General features: G+C 53.6%; 1 protein-coding gene and 1 long non-coding RNA gene across 2 annotated transcripts; one reads left to right on the top strand and one right to left on the bottom strand.

The window, feature by feature from the left end:
- Positions 1–207: 207 nt before the first annotated feature.
- LOC121015304 (uncharacterized) lies at positions 208–3,310 on the bottom strand. Its single transcript, XR_005783743.1, has 3 exons — positions 2,131–3,310; positions 1,889–2,022; positions 208–254 (listed from the first exon to the last, which is right to left on the bottom strand). It is a non-coding gene; the product is annotated as an uncharacterized LOC121015304 (long non-coding RNA).
- A 3-nt stretch (positions 3,311–3,313) lies between these two features.
- On the top strand, positions 3,314–15,021 carry CACNG1 (calcium voltage-gated channel auxiliary subunit gamma 1). The gene is made up of 4 exons (XM_040452161.1): positions 3,314–3,670; positions 12,877–12,951; positions 13,924–14,061; positions 14,259–15,021. The coding sequence occupies exons 1-4, from the start codon at positions 3,436–3,438 to the stop codon at positions 14,483–14,485; spliced, it is 675 nt and encodes a 224-aa protein (XP_040308095.1). The 5' UTR covers positions 3,314–3,435; the 3' UTR covers positions 14,486–15,021.
- The last annotated feature ends 2,622 nt before the right edge of the window (positions 15,022–17,643 follow it).

Raw genomic sequence — 17,643 nt, 5'->3', positions numbered from 1 at the left:
ATTGCCTACTGTTAGCTCAGGCCACCATAACAAAATCCCATAGACTGACTTAAACAACAGAAATTTATTTTTGCAGGGTGCCTGGGTGCCAGTTAGTTGGGCGTCTGACTTCGGCTCAGGTCACGATCTCACTGTCTGTGGGTTCGAGCCCCGAGGCGGGCATTGTGCTGACAGCTTGGAGCCTGCTTTGGATTCTGTGTCTCCTTCTCTCTCTGCCCCTCCCCTGCTTCTGTGTGCGCCGTCTCTCTTTCTCTCTCAAAAATAAAGAAGCATGAAAAAAAACAAAAACAAAAAAGGAACTTTATTTTCACCAGGTTCTGGAGGCTGAAAGACTTAGAACAGGGGACTGCACGGTTGGCTTCTGGTAACAGCCCTCTTCCCGGGTTTTACCTTCTCACTGGGTCCTCACGTGGCAGGGAAAAAGAACAAGCCTTCTGGTATCCCTTCTTTGAAGGATGCTAATCCCATCAATCCCATCACGGGGGCCCCCTTCTCATGACCTCATCTAACCTAATCACTGCCCAAAGGTCCCACCTCCAAATACCGTCACAGTGGGTGATGCGTCGACATGCGAATTTAGGGGGGACATAATCCTGTCCACAGCACCTAACACGGGCTAAGCTGGTAAAGAGCATTATCTCTGATGCCTGCCAGCTCCCCAGCCAGCCAGCGTTGCATTGATAGATGCAGCGGGGCGGCTTAGAGAGGCTGATGACTCCCAGGAAGCCGGGCTCAGCAGAGCAGGCTCTGAGCCTGGGCTGGCCGCTCCATCCCTGGCACGCTGATGCCCGCTCCCAGGAGACCCTCCTTCCCCACGCCCTGGGGAGGGGAGGGCCCGCGCAGAGGGCACAGGTGTCTCCCAGCCCTGGCTCCCCAGCAGACACCGGCATCCACGGAGCCCCTTCGCTGGCACCGTGAGGGTTCCCGAGAGCCACACAGGCAGCGTGACTGTGGCCTCAATGAGCAGAAAACGTCTGAAGGAGCTTGGAGGCAAAGGCGATGGGACCGGGAGACTCACCCGCAAACCCCTGGAGTCGCCCACATCGTGGCAGATTTACACAAAGAGGACTTCAAAAGGAAGAGGCCATCCATCTTTCATGCTCTGAGGCCGGTGGAGGACTCGGGGCCCCCCGCCCCCCGGCTGCCCAACCCCCTCCTGCCTCCCCCGTCCCCGCCAAGGGAAGGTGCAGCCCGGCCTCCGTGATGAGCCTGCTGTGTGGTCCGCAGTTGCCGGTGATGCTGAGCGTACCCCACGGGCCAGGCCCCACTCAGCACCCTTCCCAAGACCTTCGGCGGCTCCCGCACCGGAGAGCTCAGGATGCCCACCCCCACCGCACCCGGAGATTCAAAGTACACCTCTATTTCTTCAAATGACTTCCTATCTACCTGTAGTGCTGAAATTAAGTCGTAATATAGTGCTTCTTTCTAGATATTCTGTCCTAAACCACCGGAACCTTCTTCTCGCCCCCTGACTGCCGCTTTGCGGGTGTGCCTGGCACACGGTGAGTCTGCCTCGGGCTACCCCACGTCCCTCCGAGGACCCCAGGCACCTGGCACTTGAAGCTGGGCCCATAGGCCGTGCTAGGGGCTGGGGTCCTGGGCCAGGCCTCTGCTCCGGGGAGCTCCCCCTGGAGAGGGCCCGCCCGCCCGGACACAGAAAGGCACTCTCAGGGGGCCAGTCCCCTGCGAGAACACAAGCAGGGGGCGGGGAGAAAAAGGGAGCACAGATGAGGGGGCATCTCTCGGGAGGTTATAACCGGAAAGGGAGGCTGGTTTGCAACACAGAGATGATCTCTAACTGCCCAGGCGCCCCTGTATGTGTTTCTCTTGTTACGGGAGCCCGAGCCAAGAACTTGGAAGGGTAGAGGAAAAGGAAACTTGTGCTCACCAGTAGTCACAACAGATCTTGGCCATTCCTCCTGGCTCCGACCATGGCTTCAGAGGTTGGGCTCTGGGTTCTGAGAGCTGGCTTCACCGTTTACCAGCTGTGTCACCTTGGGCAAGTTGCTTCTGTATCCGTACCTGTAAAATGGATGTGATAGTTGCACTCACCTTATGGAGCGGTGTGAAACTGAAAGACAGTGACGTGGAAAAGCTTAGCAGGGCACATGATATATAGTCAACACTCACCGGATGAGCCGTTCCCACGATCATCATTACCCTTAACGGTCTGTGACGCCTGAGTGTTTCTCGCACACAGGCAGAGAATTTCCGTTAAGCTACGTCAATCTGAGGCCGGGAGTTTGAAGCTCAAAAGCCCGCTCGGCTCAGGGGTCTATTCCTGGCCACACATCAGGCTCTTGGATCGGCCCCAAAAGGGGCAACTGGTAAACCCGGAAAGGCGGAGAGGTGCACGATGCGGGAGGGGTGCGGGGGCTCGCGGGCAGGCAGGACTCTCCGAAGGCCGGCCCGCTTTCCTCTGTCCCCTGCTGTATCCGCGCGCCCATCAGCCTCTTCGTAGTCACCTGTGGAACAACCGACTTCTGTCCTTTTTTACTGAAATGCATTTATCTCGTCAATGAAAACGTACGTGGCAAATCTTTAATAGAAGTAAACTGAAAACCGTAAGATAAAAGCAGAACTACTGTCGGGTCCCGCCGGATTCTTTGCCCTCTCTGGGCTTTTCTTTGGTTTGCAAGCATCAGAAAGGTGTTCGAGACTTACCAACCCCAAACAGAGCTTTTCTTCTGGACCCAGTTGGGGGGATGGGAGGAGAACCAAAAGGGAAATAGTGTTCTCACCCCGGGCACGGTGCTGGGCAATGCCAGGCCCAGGAAACACCTGAAATCTTCCTGCAGTTTGGGGGATGGGCTAGGGCATGAGGCTAATGCCTGGGAGGGTGGATCCCCAAGATGTCCCTGGGCAGGATCCTGGGTCCCCCAGACTCCCAGGACAAGGACCCATTCATCCCTTCCACTGGTGACTGGTCTGCACAGTGTGAGAGCACAAGGGTCCCCTGTGTCCCCAGGGTCCCCTGCCCTTACCCAGCAGTGTCCCCTGATCCTGCAGCCCAGAGCAAGCAGGTGCCCCCTGTGGCCTGCCCCTCACTACCTCCAACTCAGGTATTCTGAGCTGCCAATCGTGGCGATCTCTAGTCACCATCTAGAGCCTTCTTTCCTCGCCTCTCCCAAAGGTATTTCTGGTCCCGAGAGGGAAAGAAAGCCCTGAAACCTGAGCAGAAGTTATCCTTAGTGACACGCCTGAGCAGTGCATTAATAGAAGCCTCCCTCAGGCCCCTGACACGTCTGGGCAGCTGCTCAGTCCCGTCTGGTGTCCCTCAGCCCCAAGGCCAGCCCCCTCTGGCTCAGCCGGACACACTAAACTTAGCTTCCACCCCCAGCTCATAACCGCTGCCACCTCCCAGCCTGGCTGCCACCTGCCTGGGAGCCACCGCCACCAGACCACGCCGAAGGCGCCCGCTCCTCCGCCACCAACATGTCCCAGACCAAAGCGCCCAAGGTCCGCGCGACCCTCTTCTGCATCCTGGTGGGCATCGTGCTGGCCATGGTGGCCGTGGTGACCGACCACTGGGCGGTGCTGAGCCCCGAGGTGGAGCACCACAACGCCACCTGCGAGGCGGCCCACTTCGGCCTCTGGCGGATTTGCATCAAGCGTATTGTCACGAGTGACGGCAAGGACAAGACCTGCGGACCCATCTCCCTGCCTGGGGGTAACGTACCCACTCTCTGATCCCGTGCCCGCCTCCTGCCCTCCCTCATCCCCCTGGAAAAGGTGCCTGTGGGAAAGACCAGGAATAGCGCCCAGCCCCCTGTGCCCAGGGAGGAGGATCTGGATTGCATGTGTCATCCCGGAGGCCAGAGCTGCCGGCTCGTAAAATGAGGGCGTCTGTCTCTAGCTATTTCTGTCTTGCTGGGGCCTCGGGCCGTGCGCCCAGAGCAGAGGGCTGCGCAGGTGGGACCAGAGGCTCACGAAAGAATCCGTGGATCCATCAGACTAGAGGCTCCCAGCCCAGCAGCGGCCACTCTTCTGGGTGTGCCCGGCCCCACTCTCTCCCCCGCACAGACAGGCTAAGCGGCCCTACATCCTCGGGCCGAAGGGACACGTGCGGCCGGCACGGTCGCTCCCCAGCCTCCAGGTTGGGTGTGTGACGGGATCGGCCGCGACACGTATGGGGCGTAGCGCAGAAGGAAAACGCGGGGCTCCTTGTCATTGTCTTTTAAGAATTTCAAGACGGGGACAGCGAGGCCTGGAGCCAAGCGGGGGTCCCTTCTGTGTGCAGGGCCTTGGCCGACCGCGTCGGTCACACGTCCGTAAAGCGGGACCTGGGTGTAGGTGAACCACCCACTTGGTACATCCCCTCTGAGCTCAGACCCCTTCAGAGCCGGGAAGCGGCTCCTCCTGCTGCGACTTAAGCGCACTCCTCAATCTCCCACCATGTGACTGAGCCGCACATCAAAGGCGAGCTCCTTGTGAGGATACCTGGTAGCAGGGTGACCAGTCTATTCTGCAAACGTGGAGCCTTCCACGCCCGTGGCAAACAGCACACGCCGAGGAAAGAGCCCTGTGTGCAGAATCGAAGGTCTGGGCTCCAGTCACGCGTTGCCCACGACGCCCCAGTGATTTTGGGGGCGACAAAGGATATTGTGACTTCTGCTTGGCGCTCGGGGCTCAGCAACGTGAGTCCCTCCCGAGGCTCACGAACAGCACTCTGAGGTGGCAGTGGACCGGGCCGAGGGCGGTCTCCCACCTGGTTTTCTGAGGCATTCCCTCTGCTATCAGACTGGGGGTTCCCTGCACCCGGCCCTTCAGAGAAGTCAGTGCTAAGTCCCTGGAGCCCTTGCAGTCTGTGTGTGGGACAGAGGAGCCCAAAGCCCATTGCCCCTACTTCTCTTTTACCTCCTCCTTCCCCTCCCGCTGGCTCTAGGAAGCCCCTGCCTTGCTCACACCCCCCTTGAAATGCGGAAGACTTGTCGATACCCAGCTGTCCTGGAAACACCGAGTCCTGGGGCTTTAACAGACGTGGACATGTGCTTGAAGGGTATCACATACCCACGTTCCTCAGCCACGGCCGAGCACACCCGTAAACAGATGCATCATGCAGCCAATTCCCCCCAGCAGGGCAGGGCAGGGCAGGGCAGGGCGAGGCCGATTCTCTACGGACCGTGCATGGGAATGCACGTTACGGTCCCGTCCATCTGTCCTCAGAGGCCCTACCTTTTAAAGTCTGGGGAGTTTACAGAGCAGATGAGCGGGGAGGCACGGCAAGTCCATACAAGGAAGAGACCAACTAGCAGAGGACCAGCAGGCATGGAGTGGCCTCGAGCCCGACAAGACAGTCCATCTGTATGCCTCCTTGCTCTGGCCCAGAGGGAATCCTGCCTCCCACCCTTGCGAGCCAGGCCCTACCCCAACAAGCTTCTAAAGTATGTTCCTGCCTCCTCCCCTCTCCTTTCTCCGCAGATGCACGCACCTTTTGCCTTCCCCAGCCACCTTTCCTGTGCTCTGTGGGATTACTCTTTTCTAGAGGGAGGAACAGAGCTCATCTATGTTCTCTCATTTATTATGAATGGCAATAATCACCACCACAAACACAAACATAGTACCATCTGCCAAGTATTGTTTCAAGTCCCTTCCCTATTTTAACTTTGTAAAAAAAAAAAAAATGTTATGTTTATTTTTGAGAGAGAGAGAGAGAGAGAGAGAGGCAAATGCGAGCGGAGGAGGGGCAGAGAGAGAGAGGGAGACAGAATCTGAAACAGGCTCCAGGCTCCGAGCTGTGAGCACAGAGCCTGACGTGGGGCTCGAACCCACAAGATGTGAGACCATGACCTGAGCCCAAGTCGGACGCTTAACCGACTGAGCCACCCAGGCGCCCCACCCCACCCCCACCGCCCATAGTTTAATTTTGAATGACATCAGAAGAAATTACAGACCGAGAATCTCCAAAAATCCTCTTCTCCTCAAATACAATGACAACTCGAGGATGGTGAGCTTTGTGGCACTTTAACTTGCTCTACTCCTGTTCCCCACTCCCCAACTCTGTCATAGCCTTGAAACCCAACAGCCTGCAAATAGTGAAAATTTAGCAGCCTGGACAGGCTGGGCTGGGTCTCTTTCACAGCCTCATTCCCAGAGAACTGTCATTATCTGATCTGTCTGGTGGTTCCCTGGAAGTCCCCACTTGCAAGGCTGTCTTTATTTGACCCGACGCTGAGCTCATCCGGCGGAAAACGGTCTTTTTTCCAAGGGGACATTTGCCGAAAACAATTAGAAACGATCGTTTAATGGCGTAACTTCCCGAGGCAGTAGACCACGGCGAGGCAGACAATAGGCAAACCAAAAAGCTGGAGAATGAGATATCCACAGGGGGCTTGGAAAAGCTCCATCATAATCCTGAGAATTTAGAAGGCCACGTGCATGCGTGGTGCTGTAGAGTACAGAGGAAATCCCTGAAGAGGTCCTAAGCTCTCACCTCGGGTTGCTCTTGAGGCTGTGGGCAAGCAGAAAGTCAAGGCTAAGGCAGAAATGTAGGCTGCTTCGTGGAACACTTAGCTCTCTCTGCTCAGCCCCTCAGTAAAGGCTGGGAGGTGTAGGCGTTCCCAGCATTTTGCCAAATGTGAGCTGACTGCCGAGCTACCTGAGCGGAGATTTCAGTGTCCACACGTGACAAAGGGTGCGGCCTTTCCACAATTAATTAAGAGAAGTCACTAAACAAACGACAACAAGCAGCGACAGGAGCAAACCCTGGGGAAACGGGAGGACTCTGATTTCCAGAGGCATTCATTGTATGGGGCACATTTTCCAGCTTTAAATTTAAATTAAAAAAAAAAAATTTAATGTTTATTTCCGAGACAGAGAGGAACAGAGCATGAGTGGGGGAGGGGCAGAGAGAGAGGGAGACGCAGAATCCGAAGCAGGCTCCAGGCTCCGAGCTGTCAGCACAGAGCCCGTCGCGGGGCTCGAACTCACAGACCGCGAGATCACGACCTGAGCCGAAGTCGGCCGCTCAACCGACTGAGCCACCCAGGCGCCCCTTATTTTATTTTTTTGATGCTTATTTATTTTATTTATCTTGGGAAAGAGAGAGAGAGGGAGAGGGAGAACACAAGCAGGAACAGGGGAGGGACAGAGAGAGAGGGAGAGGGAGAGAGAGAGAGAGAGAGAGAGCATCCCAAGCAGACTCCTGCACTGTCAGCGCAGAGCCCAACGTGGGGCTGGAACTCACAAATCAAAGAGTTGTTGAGCTGGAATCAAGAGTTGGTCGCTTAATTGACTGAACCACCCCGGTGCCCCTAAATTTAAATTCTAAATTAAAAAAAAAAAAATCACAAGACATGCAAAGAAATAAAAAAGTATGGCCCATATATAAGGGAGATAAACCAGTCAAGAGATCCTTAAGAAAGCCAGATATTGGACTTAAAGACTTTAAATCAGCTATTTTAGATACAAAGAACAACAAACAACAAAGCCTAAAGGACTAAAGATGAAAACGATGTCTCATGAAATAGAGAATATCAATAATGAGATAGAAATTATTTTAAAAGGACCCGGTAGAAATTCTGGAGTTGAGAACTACAATAATTGAAATGGAAAACTCAACAGCAGATCTGAGAAGGGACAAAAAGGAATAAGTGAACTTGAAGATAGACGAATTGAGATTAGCTAATGTGAGGAATAGACAGGGGGGAAAAAAAAGAATGAAGAAAAATGAACAGAGCCTCAGAGACATGTAGGATAGTAGCAAATGAAGCAATATACACATAATGCTGGTGTATATTAAGAAGGAGAGGAGACAGAAAGAGAGAGAAAGGAGCAGAAAGGATTGGTGAAAAATAATGGCTGAAAAGTTTCCAAATTTGACGAAAAACATTAATCTACAAATCCATGAAGCTTCAGGAATTCCAGCAGGATAAATCCACCCCGAGACACATCATAATCAGAGCTGCTAAAAAATAAAGACACAGAACCTTGGAAGCAGCAAGAAATGACTCATCACATACAAGAGAGCCTTAATAAGATTGACAGCTGATATTTCTCCAGAAACCATGGAGGCCAGAAGGCAGTGGGACAACAAATATAAATATATATACAGTCATCTAATTCTCACAAAATCCTCTATAAGGTCCATACTATTATCATCTTGGCTTACAGATAAAGAAAATGAGGCACAGAGAGGTTAAGTAACTTGACCAAGGTCACACAATTACCATGGGAGAGCAGTCAGAGGCCATACCCCTAAAAGTCACCTTCTTGGTCACTACATTATACTACTTTATACCTGTCATTCTTCAGGTGATTCACATCCTACACGTGGGAAAACTGAGGCTCAGAGTGGCCTTCCCAACGCTAACCATCTCACAAGGAGAGCTTCAACACCCAAGCCTCAAATCCAGACCCCCCCCTTCCTCTCCGGTCCACTCCCAGTGGATGCCCCCCACCGTGCGTACAGACACAGCCCCTAAAAGCTGCGGACTCAGGCAAACACAGAAGAGGCCAACTTGTGACATGGCATGGTTTAGTAGAAGCTGGACCAGGAGCTGGTTCAAGAGAGACTTTTCAAGGTCCCATGCAGCCATATAGATTGCTGATGGCTCTAAAGATCGTAAATTGTCTAATTTGGTTTTTCTACTGACCCAAAGAGTTCTAGAAGGACTGTCATGCACAAGATTGACATCTGAGGTCAATTCCAATGCCTTTAGAATGAGAGTAAGGTCTTCCTCCTTTGTGAGGAGAGGCCGACTGCCTGAAATCCCAAGTGAGTCATCCCAGAGGGGTCATCCCCTGCCCCTGGGCTAAGGAGAATGTTATTTCTCTCGGGCTCTGTCTCTTTAGGCTAAGGTAACAGACTGCCCCAGGACCCCACTGCCCTTATGGCCCATCTTCTCTTCCAGTGCTCGGTGCAGGGACTGGAACTACATGAAAGAACATGACGGTACAGACCCCAAGAATTTCAGGGGCTTTCTTTCTCCTCCACATGAGCCCATGCTGGAGACCCAGGCTATAACTAGCCTTCCCCCCACCCCCCACCATAGAACAGCAATGCTCTGACACTCTGGGGTTGGGTCTTGAGGATTTCTCCAACCCAACTGTCAAAAGTCTTCCATCAGAGGGGCGGGTACTCCATCAAAGCACAGAGAAACCACTGCCAGGAGCACCAAGAACTTCTTTTACAAAAGGGGTCAAGACAACCCTGGCATTGATGCAAGTAACAAGTAAGTGAAATGTTTTTTCCGACCCCTAAATCGCTAGTTCCCTTGGTTTTGTATCAATTAACAAGGTATTTTTTTTTTTTAATATATTAAAGTCTACATCAACCAGTAATGGGTACGCTGAGACATTCTGGGTGACAACCCAGAAGCATCCCCTAATCGTGTAAGTCACAGAATCAGAGAAATAAATACCTGCATTAACTCAAGTTCAGGTTGGAGTTAAATGTGCCTTCTGTTCCAGTTCTTTGAAATCGGCACAATTAGATATGGTTCTGTGTAGTCACTCGTTTAACCAGAGTGCTTGGTGAGCCAGAATATTCCAACCCCGGTCAAGTTCAATAGCCGAGTTCACCATATTTTTTAAGGAACAGCCCACTCAACTTTTTAGACCCACTGAGTCTTATGACTGTTCATGACAGACATTTCTGAAGTACAGAAAAACAGAAATACAATATCTTTTCAGTTTATTTTTGAGAGAGAGAGAGAGAGAGAGAGAGAGAGACAGAGTAAGAGAGACCGTGAGTGGGAGAGGGGCAGAGAGACAGGGAGAGAGAGAATCCCAAGCAGGTTCCGTACTGTCAGCACAGAGCCCGATGTGGGGCTCGAACCCACGAACCGAGAGATCATGACCTGGCCGGAATCAAGAGTCACTCTCTTAACTGAGCCACCCAGGCACCCCCAGAAATACAAATACTAACATCACCACGAGCCATTTGCAGAGACAAAGGAGGCTGGAGGACCTCAGAGTTCTTAATGATCAGTCCCGGATCATCACCCTGACACTGGATCCAAAGCACTTGCTTCTTCTGCCCCGTGAAGGGCCGTAGTCCATCAAGACGAAGCTATAAGCCCTGAGCTTTGTGTCGTTGGGATGGGAGCCGGGGAAAAGGCAGGCAGATGCCCGGCTTGGTTTTTCCTGAACAAGCGTCTTGTTGGTGCTGGACGTGTCCGGAGTGACGCTTGGGTCTCATGGCGCCCCCACCCCTGCTGGAGTCATCAGGGACCACAAGGGGGCTCCTTGTCCTCCATAGACAGCCATGGGGTCCCGGAGCGGATGTTACTCCCGGGTTCAGGGCAGAAGATGTTGGCCTTCCTCGAGTGCTACGTTCAAGAGAGGGGACAAGGCCAGCCCATTCATTCTCAAGCCCTCGGCTCCACGATATCAGAGAGAAGTTGACACTTCCAGATGCCCTGAATGGGAACCCCACTCCCTGGGGAACCTCCATCCCCCGCACGTGACATCATTTAATGGAGGAGGAGAGGGAATAGGGCAGGGTACCTGGGCCACTGAACGGGAAAATATCCCCCAGAAAATCCACATGCTGGCTTCCCCAGACAGATAGCATCCCACTATGGGACTGAGCTAAGACGGGTTTTACGCAGGCAGCGGTCTGTCCGGAACGGAGCCTGTTGTTGACCTGGCGGAGGGTGACACACAAACACTACCTGCGTGTAAGAGCGGCCTCAGCCGCCCAAAACGGCCAAAGAGCTACGCTTTGGCTGGGCTCTGATGGGCCTTCATCTCACGGCCCTCTACTCCGAAGGCTTTTAACTCACAGATTGCGAGCAGTCAGGGAAGCAGCTGAAATACACTTGAATTCAGTCGATTCTTTTCAGGGGGTTTTCAATGACAACCGAAATTGGCCCTTAAGGAATGAAACAGAAATGTTCCTTTGTCCAGAGGGAGACACGCGGAGCCTTACGACATAGCCCGAGCCATTCTGAAGCGGTGATTCAAGAGAATCTATAGCTAATGATCTAAGAAATCGAAGAGGGTTGCATTGTGCTTTAAAATAGCACCGGAAGCCGTGAGAGAGAAGAGAGAGGCATTACTTCTGACATCACCTCCAGCAGTCAGACACCCCAGGTGACTCCGCTCGAAAGGAAAGTGATTTAAATATAGAAGCTCAAAGAGGAGGCTGTTTACCGCTCAGAACATTTACTGCTGCTAAACCAGGCGCATCTCCAGGGGTCATTTCCTTTCTCAGCCAGGGAGCAGCAGTAACACTGACATTGGGGGAGGGGAAAAGAGTGCGAGGCCATGGGCTTAAGTGGCAATAAGATGATTTAGGTCAGATAGAAGAAAGCCTGACTCCCAATGAAAGCTATGACTTTGGAAACACCTCAGGTCCACTTCCACAAGAAACCAGACACCAATAATCATCTTCTCGTAATTTACAGGTAGCCCGAAAGTGAAAAATGGAATGCACACCAGTAGATGCCATCTAAGCTAGGAGTGGAGGGGTCACGGACCCACAGGAAAAAGAAATCATTGAAGGGCACCCCACAAGTAAAAAGCAACCTCATTTGATTTTTTTTTTTAAGAAACAAACGATTTAAAAAAAAAAAACCATTCACCTACTTCCTAAAGAAGGAGTAAAGAATATTAAACTGTATCCAATAAGCAATAAGAACTCATTTGATTTTAAAGAATGTCAAGTTACAAGAGAAACTGAAGGAGAAAAACGGAAGAGGAATTATGCCTGAAATTATATTTAAAACCAGCACGAATTTCTTTGTTCTGAGTCCTTCCACTGCCCCGCCATCAAATCCAGATTTTTGGTCCCGCTGTCCACAAATCTTCCGTGGCTTTTCTAATGCTTACGATGTAGAACACACAGCTCACCACGGAGGTTTTTCTGGGCTGCCTCTTTGGTCACGGGTGCCAAGGGTCCGATGAAATGACATGATAGTCACATTTGGCCCTTGAATGGAGGTGCTCTACCCTGCACCCAAGTCCTTCCAGATGACCTACTCAGAAGAGCTCTTTGTGGGGCATTTTAAGGGAGCAGGGCTTCCCAAAGTGGCTGAGCATCAGAGTGTTCTGGAAAGCTTTTGAAAAACATCCTTCCCCATCAGTCCCAGTGCATCAGGATGGACGTAGATATTGATAGAAAACACAGCCCTAGATTTTGGTGTGACCAGGCTTTCTCCACCTCAGCCCTACTGGTACATTGGGGCGGGTCAATTCTGTGTTGTGCAAGGCTGTCCGTAGCCGTAGGATGTTTAGCGGTATTCCCGGCCTCTCTCTACCCACTAGATGCCAATAACACGCCTGCCAGTTGTAACACCAAAAACGTCTCCAGACTTTGCCCAACGTCTCCTGGGGAGGAGGGGGGCAGAATGAGCCCCAGGTGAGAACAACCATTTGGCCCTTTGTTGATGGTGTACCCTGCACCCCCTGACAAACCGGGTGCTCAGCCTCAGTTATCCCATCTGCCTAATGGGCTCAGTACCCACAGTACTATGGTGCCCGCTTGACAAGATCAGCCTTTGCTTCCTGAAGAACTCTTGGCTTCTTAAAAAAAAAAAAAAATGTAAGTTTATTTATTTTAAGAGAGAGAGAGAGAGACCACATGAGCAGGGAAGGAGCAGAGAGAAAGGGAGAGAGAGAATCCCAAGCAGGCTCTGTGCTGTCCTCGGGCTTGAATTCACCAACCGTGACATCATGACCTGAGCAGAAACCAAAAGTTGGACGCTTAACCAACTATGCCACCCAGGGGCCCCAAGATGGCTTCTTAACCCCCTTATCCTGATATTTTGGTCTAAGGGTCCGAGAAAGACGTTTGTTTCAGCCCCGATTCAGGGTTTAGGGAGATGAGGGCCGGCCAGACCAGCGGGGTCACACCCACCCTCTTTTCCTGGAGCCTCTGGCCAGGCTGCAGGCCCCATCTCTCAACTCACAGGCCTCCTCCCTCCTTTGCAGAGAAAAACTGTTCCTACTTCAGGCATTTTAACCCAGGCGAGACCTCCGAGATCTTCGAAGTCACTACTCAGAAAGGTGAGCCCCTGGTGGAAAGCAGGGAGGGTCGGGGAGAGCGACCTCTGTCACAGGCTGCTGAGCCAGAAAACCATCTGGCACGAACGACGCCCCTGCTTGTGCTGGAAGGGAGCTCCTCCTGGTCCTGATGCGTCCGAGCCGCGGCCCCCTCACCCTCCGAGAGCGCAGGACCCGGGCGGCCACCCTGAGCTTCCATCATCAGGGCTAGGGAGCGCTTGCAAAGACGAGGTCCCCCGTAGGCGCCACACCTGCAGAAGGAATGCGTCTTCCCACGAGGCCAAGGGTGACCGAGGGCGGCCGCAGCGACGGGAAACAGAACAAGTCCTCAGAACCCCTGCGCTGGTTTTCAGGGCTGGTGGGTCAGCCGATTCCCTCCGTGACCCCGCTGTCACCCCCAGGGAATCAGGAGAGCAGGGACGCGGTGGGGGGGTGGGGGGCGGTGCGGGAGAAGGGGGCGCAGGAGCACGTGCGCCGCGTGGGGCCTTCCGGGAAGCACCTCGGCACGTGTGCGAAGGACGCCCGCGCGGGGTGTGAGCTCACACGCTCGCTCTGAGAGATCCTCACGTGCCACACACGCACACACACGCACACGATCACGTGCGTGGCCCTGCAACAAGCCACACTTCCAGCGCCGCTTGGCGTCCCCGGACAGACCGCCCTCCGCCCTCTGGCCCATGGCTCGCAGGAAGCTTTCCGTTCCAGAAAGTTCTCCGGCCACACGGCTCCAGCGGGCTTCGCAGGCCTCTGCCCCACCCCGGGGTTAGGGCCCCACGCGGGGCGTGGGAAGGGCAGGTCTGTTGCCATCCCGGCCCCACCCCTGACTCCGGGAGAGGGGCTTCAGCTCGGACCCTCAGTGTGCTCCGCAGTGAAATGGGCGCAAGGACGCGCGGCCCTGCGCCCCCCCCCCCCCCGCTCCCCCTCGCCCCCACCGCCGCTGAGCCGCTGCGCCGCACCTGCCCTCCTGTCCCGCAGAGTACAGCATCTCGGCTGCCGCCATCGCCATCTTCAGCCTCGGCTTCATCATCATGGGGACCATCTGCGCGCTTCTGTCCTTCAGGAAGAAGCGGGATTACCTGCTGAGGCCGGCGTCCATGTTCTATGCGTTCGCAGGTAGCGGGGGGGGGGGGGGGGGGGGGGCGGGGGCGGGGGGCCCGGCCCGCGTATCTGGCACAGGGGTGGGGGCACCGGCGACCACGCCCTTTACTAACACAGCGAGCGAGGGAAGAGGCGCGGCAGGCGTGGGGGGCAGGCCCGGGAAGGGGGCGGTCTGGGCACAGGGCCCTGACGGCCCCCCGCTCGGCCCGCAGGTCTGTGCATCTTCGTGTCGGTGGAGGTCACGCGGCAGTCGGTGAAGCGCATGATCGACAGCGAGCACACCGTCTGGATCGACTACTACTACTCCTGGTCCTTCGCCTGCGCCTGCGCCGCCTTCGTCCTCCTCTTCCTTGGCGGCCTCGCCCTCCTGCTCTTCTCCCTGCCTCGAATGCCCCAGAACCCCTGGGAGTCCTGCATGGACGCCGAGCCCGAGCACTAGCCCTCCGGGGGCCCCCGGCCACCCTCAGGAAGCCGAGCCTGGCCCAGAACGTTCTAGAGAGGAGGCGGGAGCTTTACCTCTCCCCGGTGCCACCTACCCCACGACAACCGCTGCTGCTTCCCTCTCTGAGCCCTTCTTTGGGCTGTGACAGGCTCCCCCTGGGAATCCAGCAAGTGGACCTGATCCAGACTTGCCCAGGTGGGAGGGAGGCAGGCAAGGCGAGCAGGTGCACAGGTGTTTGGTGAGGGAGACCTTCCCCTGGAGGTCAGAGTTGTCCCCACTGAGCCAGTTGTCTTTGATAAACTGGGTCCAGTTGTCCTCTGTCGGCCCTGTAGGGACGCCCTGTGCTCATATACCAATTCTGGGCGTCTGCCAGAGCCAGTAGCCAACCACTCCCACCTTCTCCTGGACAAGATACACCCTTTCCAGTGAACTGAACGTTCCCCCCTTGGTTTGCAAGATGCCTGAGGAGCATTTTTTTTTAACTGGGTAGAACCTGACTGTGGTTTGAAATAAAAGCTCTTTGAAAACGTCTTTTTTCCTTGCACCTTGCACAGAAATTGCTTGGCTTCCTGGCCACGCCCCAGGGGCCCCATGACCCTGAAGACGAAAGGAAAGAATGTCCTTCCCATCACCCCCCCCCCCACCCGCCGGGGCGGGGGGGAATGTTTAGGACTTTTGTAGAGAGCTGTAGGGAAGAGGGGGTGATGAGGTCCTGTTTACCAATAAAACTTACCAATAAAGGCTGAATCCAGCTTGGATCTCTGGGCCCTGGGATCTTCTTTGGGAGGAAGCAGAGACCATCTGACTAGGCAAGGTGTTCAAAATAAGGAGGGGTTATTTCCAGAGCCCCAGCTAACACAGCACTCGAGCTCCACAGCCACACGTGACTGGTTTCAGATGCTGGATTTTTGTTACAAGGAGCATCAGGAAGCAGGGCTTAGCAGTTAGACACTTAGGGCCACGCGGAATGTCATAATTTACACTCTTCTGCCTTCCAGAATCCCACCACGTCTACCCAGCCCTCAGAAACGTTAAGTCAGACGCAGTCGGCAGAGAGGATCTGCGCGCTCCGTGCCCCAAACACACACCAGAAGGGCCGTGTAGCGTTAATTCTTCTGTAGCAGGGCTTGCAAGCTACAGCCTGCGGGCCAGACCGCGCCCACCGCCCGTTGCACAGTCCGCAGGCTAAGAATGGCTTTTTAACAGTTTGAAATGGCTTTTAAAAATCAAAAGAAGATGAATATTTTATGACATTTGACAAGTATTGCAATTTCAGCGTCCATAAATAAAGGCTTACGGGAACTGGCAAAGAAAAGCAAAGTGACTCAAGTGGCTGGGGCAGATTTTAATCAGTAATCTACTTTTACAGTAGGGGAGAGTCCAGTATGAACTGTGACAGACTGGCTCGCACTACCTGGCCCTTTGTGGCAAAAGTTGGCGGAGCCCTGTTCCGGAGGAATTGTACGCTCATCAGGCAGCTTGTTAACCCCACACTGTTCCCACCTGTAATGTGAGAGAAGAGAGACTCGTTCGTTCTGTTTAGAACAATGTAAAAGGAAGACGTGTGAGTCTGGGGGCATCTGGGTGGTGGCTGTAAGTGGGGCTTGTCAAGATTCTTCTCAGGGGCACCTGGTTGGCTCCGTCGGCAGATCGACCGACTTCAGCTCAGGTCATGGTCTCACAGTTTCTGGGTCCGAGCCCCGTATTAGGCTCTGTGCTGACAGCTCGGAGCCTGCAGCCTGCTTCAGATTCTGCGTCTCCCTCTCTCTCTGCCCTTTCCCCACTTGTTCTCTGTCTCTCTCTCAAAAATAAATAAAACATTTTTTAAAATTAAAAAAAAAAAAAAGGTTCTTCTCTGGCATCTCAGGGGTTTGGGCTGGATTTGCAGGCGTGGCTGAGGAACCCGGGGGACAGAGAGCACAGCCCAGCCTGCTTCCCAGCCAGGAAGAGTGCAAATGTCTGGCATGTGGTTGTGAAAGCAAAAGGGTCAAAGAGAGCCGGTGACATAAATGTCATGAAGCCAAAGTCTGGGAGCTGCAGAGAAGGGAGGCTGGCAGGTGACCTCCTCCCCCAAACTCCATGTTGGAAGTCAGTGCTATTGTTTATTATTATTATTATTACTTTGACCAGAATTAGGCTGGTATGCATTGCATATTCCCACATGGGTGCCTGTGTTTGCTGCACCAGAGACCTCTTCTGAGTGCAGCAGAACCCATTTGGTTTCCCAGAGTTTGAACCCTTTCGAGAGAGGTGGGCCCGAAACTGTTTTAAAGACCAAAGGGTCGGAGGGAAGCTGCCGGAGGACCCGCTCATGATCTGCGCCCGCTTCTGCTGTGGAGAAAAACACACACCATAAAGCAAAACAGAGCTTAATGCCAAAAGAGAAACACATCAACCAAACCAGTGAAGGAAAATACCTTCTTTTCCTCAGCCCACTCGCCTCCCCTTGCCAGGAAGGCCGTCCGGAATGGGCACTTAGTCAGTCTTGCTCTGCTTGGGTGGTAGGCATTCGAGGCGTCCACCGGACCTCGGCGCCGGGCTCAGCCAGGCCACCCTCCGAGGGCCCGAAAATGAAACAACCACGCAGGGATCCTGACTCCTTGCCTGGGTGGGTGTGAACTTAACGGCCATCGGACCAAGATTTCCCAACACCTTCACTGTCGCAGCTTTTTAGAAATTGCTGGATTCCACGAGGAGCCAGGGCTAGCAATTCAGTCATTCAGATAGATATTTGAGTGTGAGATTTTTTTTTTTTTAATTGTGGTGAAATAGACACAGCATGAAATTTACCATCTTAACCTTTTTTTTTTTTAAATTTTTTTAACGTTTATTTATTTTTGAGACAGAGAGAGACAGAGCATGAACAGGGGAGGGGCAGAGAGAGAGGGAGACACAGAACCGGAAGCAGGCTCCAGGCTCTGAGCCGTCAGCCCAGAGCCCGACGCGGGGCTCGAACTCACGGACGGTGAGATCGTGACCTGAGCTGGAATCAAGAGTCGGATGCTTAACCAACTGAGCCACTCAGGCGCCCCGAGTGTGACATTCTCTAAATCAAAATTATTGCAAAATATCCGCGATGAGCACAGTACCAAAATTTTACATGAAGACAGGATCTGTATTATTGATTTTTCCTATTGTGTCATGCTCCCATGGCT

Source organism: Herpailurus yagouaroundi, unplaced genomic scaffold, assembly GCF_014898765.1.
Source record: "Herpailurus yagouaroundi ecotype Mexico unplaced genomic scaffold, PumYag 206, whole genome shotgun sequence".
Classification (NCBI taxonomy): Eukaryota; Metazoa; Chordata; class Mammalia; order Carnivora; family Felidae; genus Herpailurus; species Herpailurus yagouaroundi.
The sequence above is the reverse complement of the archived record's forward strand: the minus strand, read 5'-3'. Positions and strand labels throughout refer to the sequence as shown.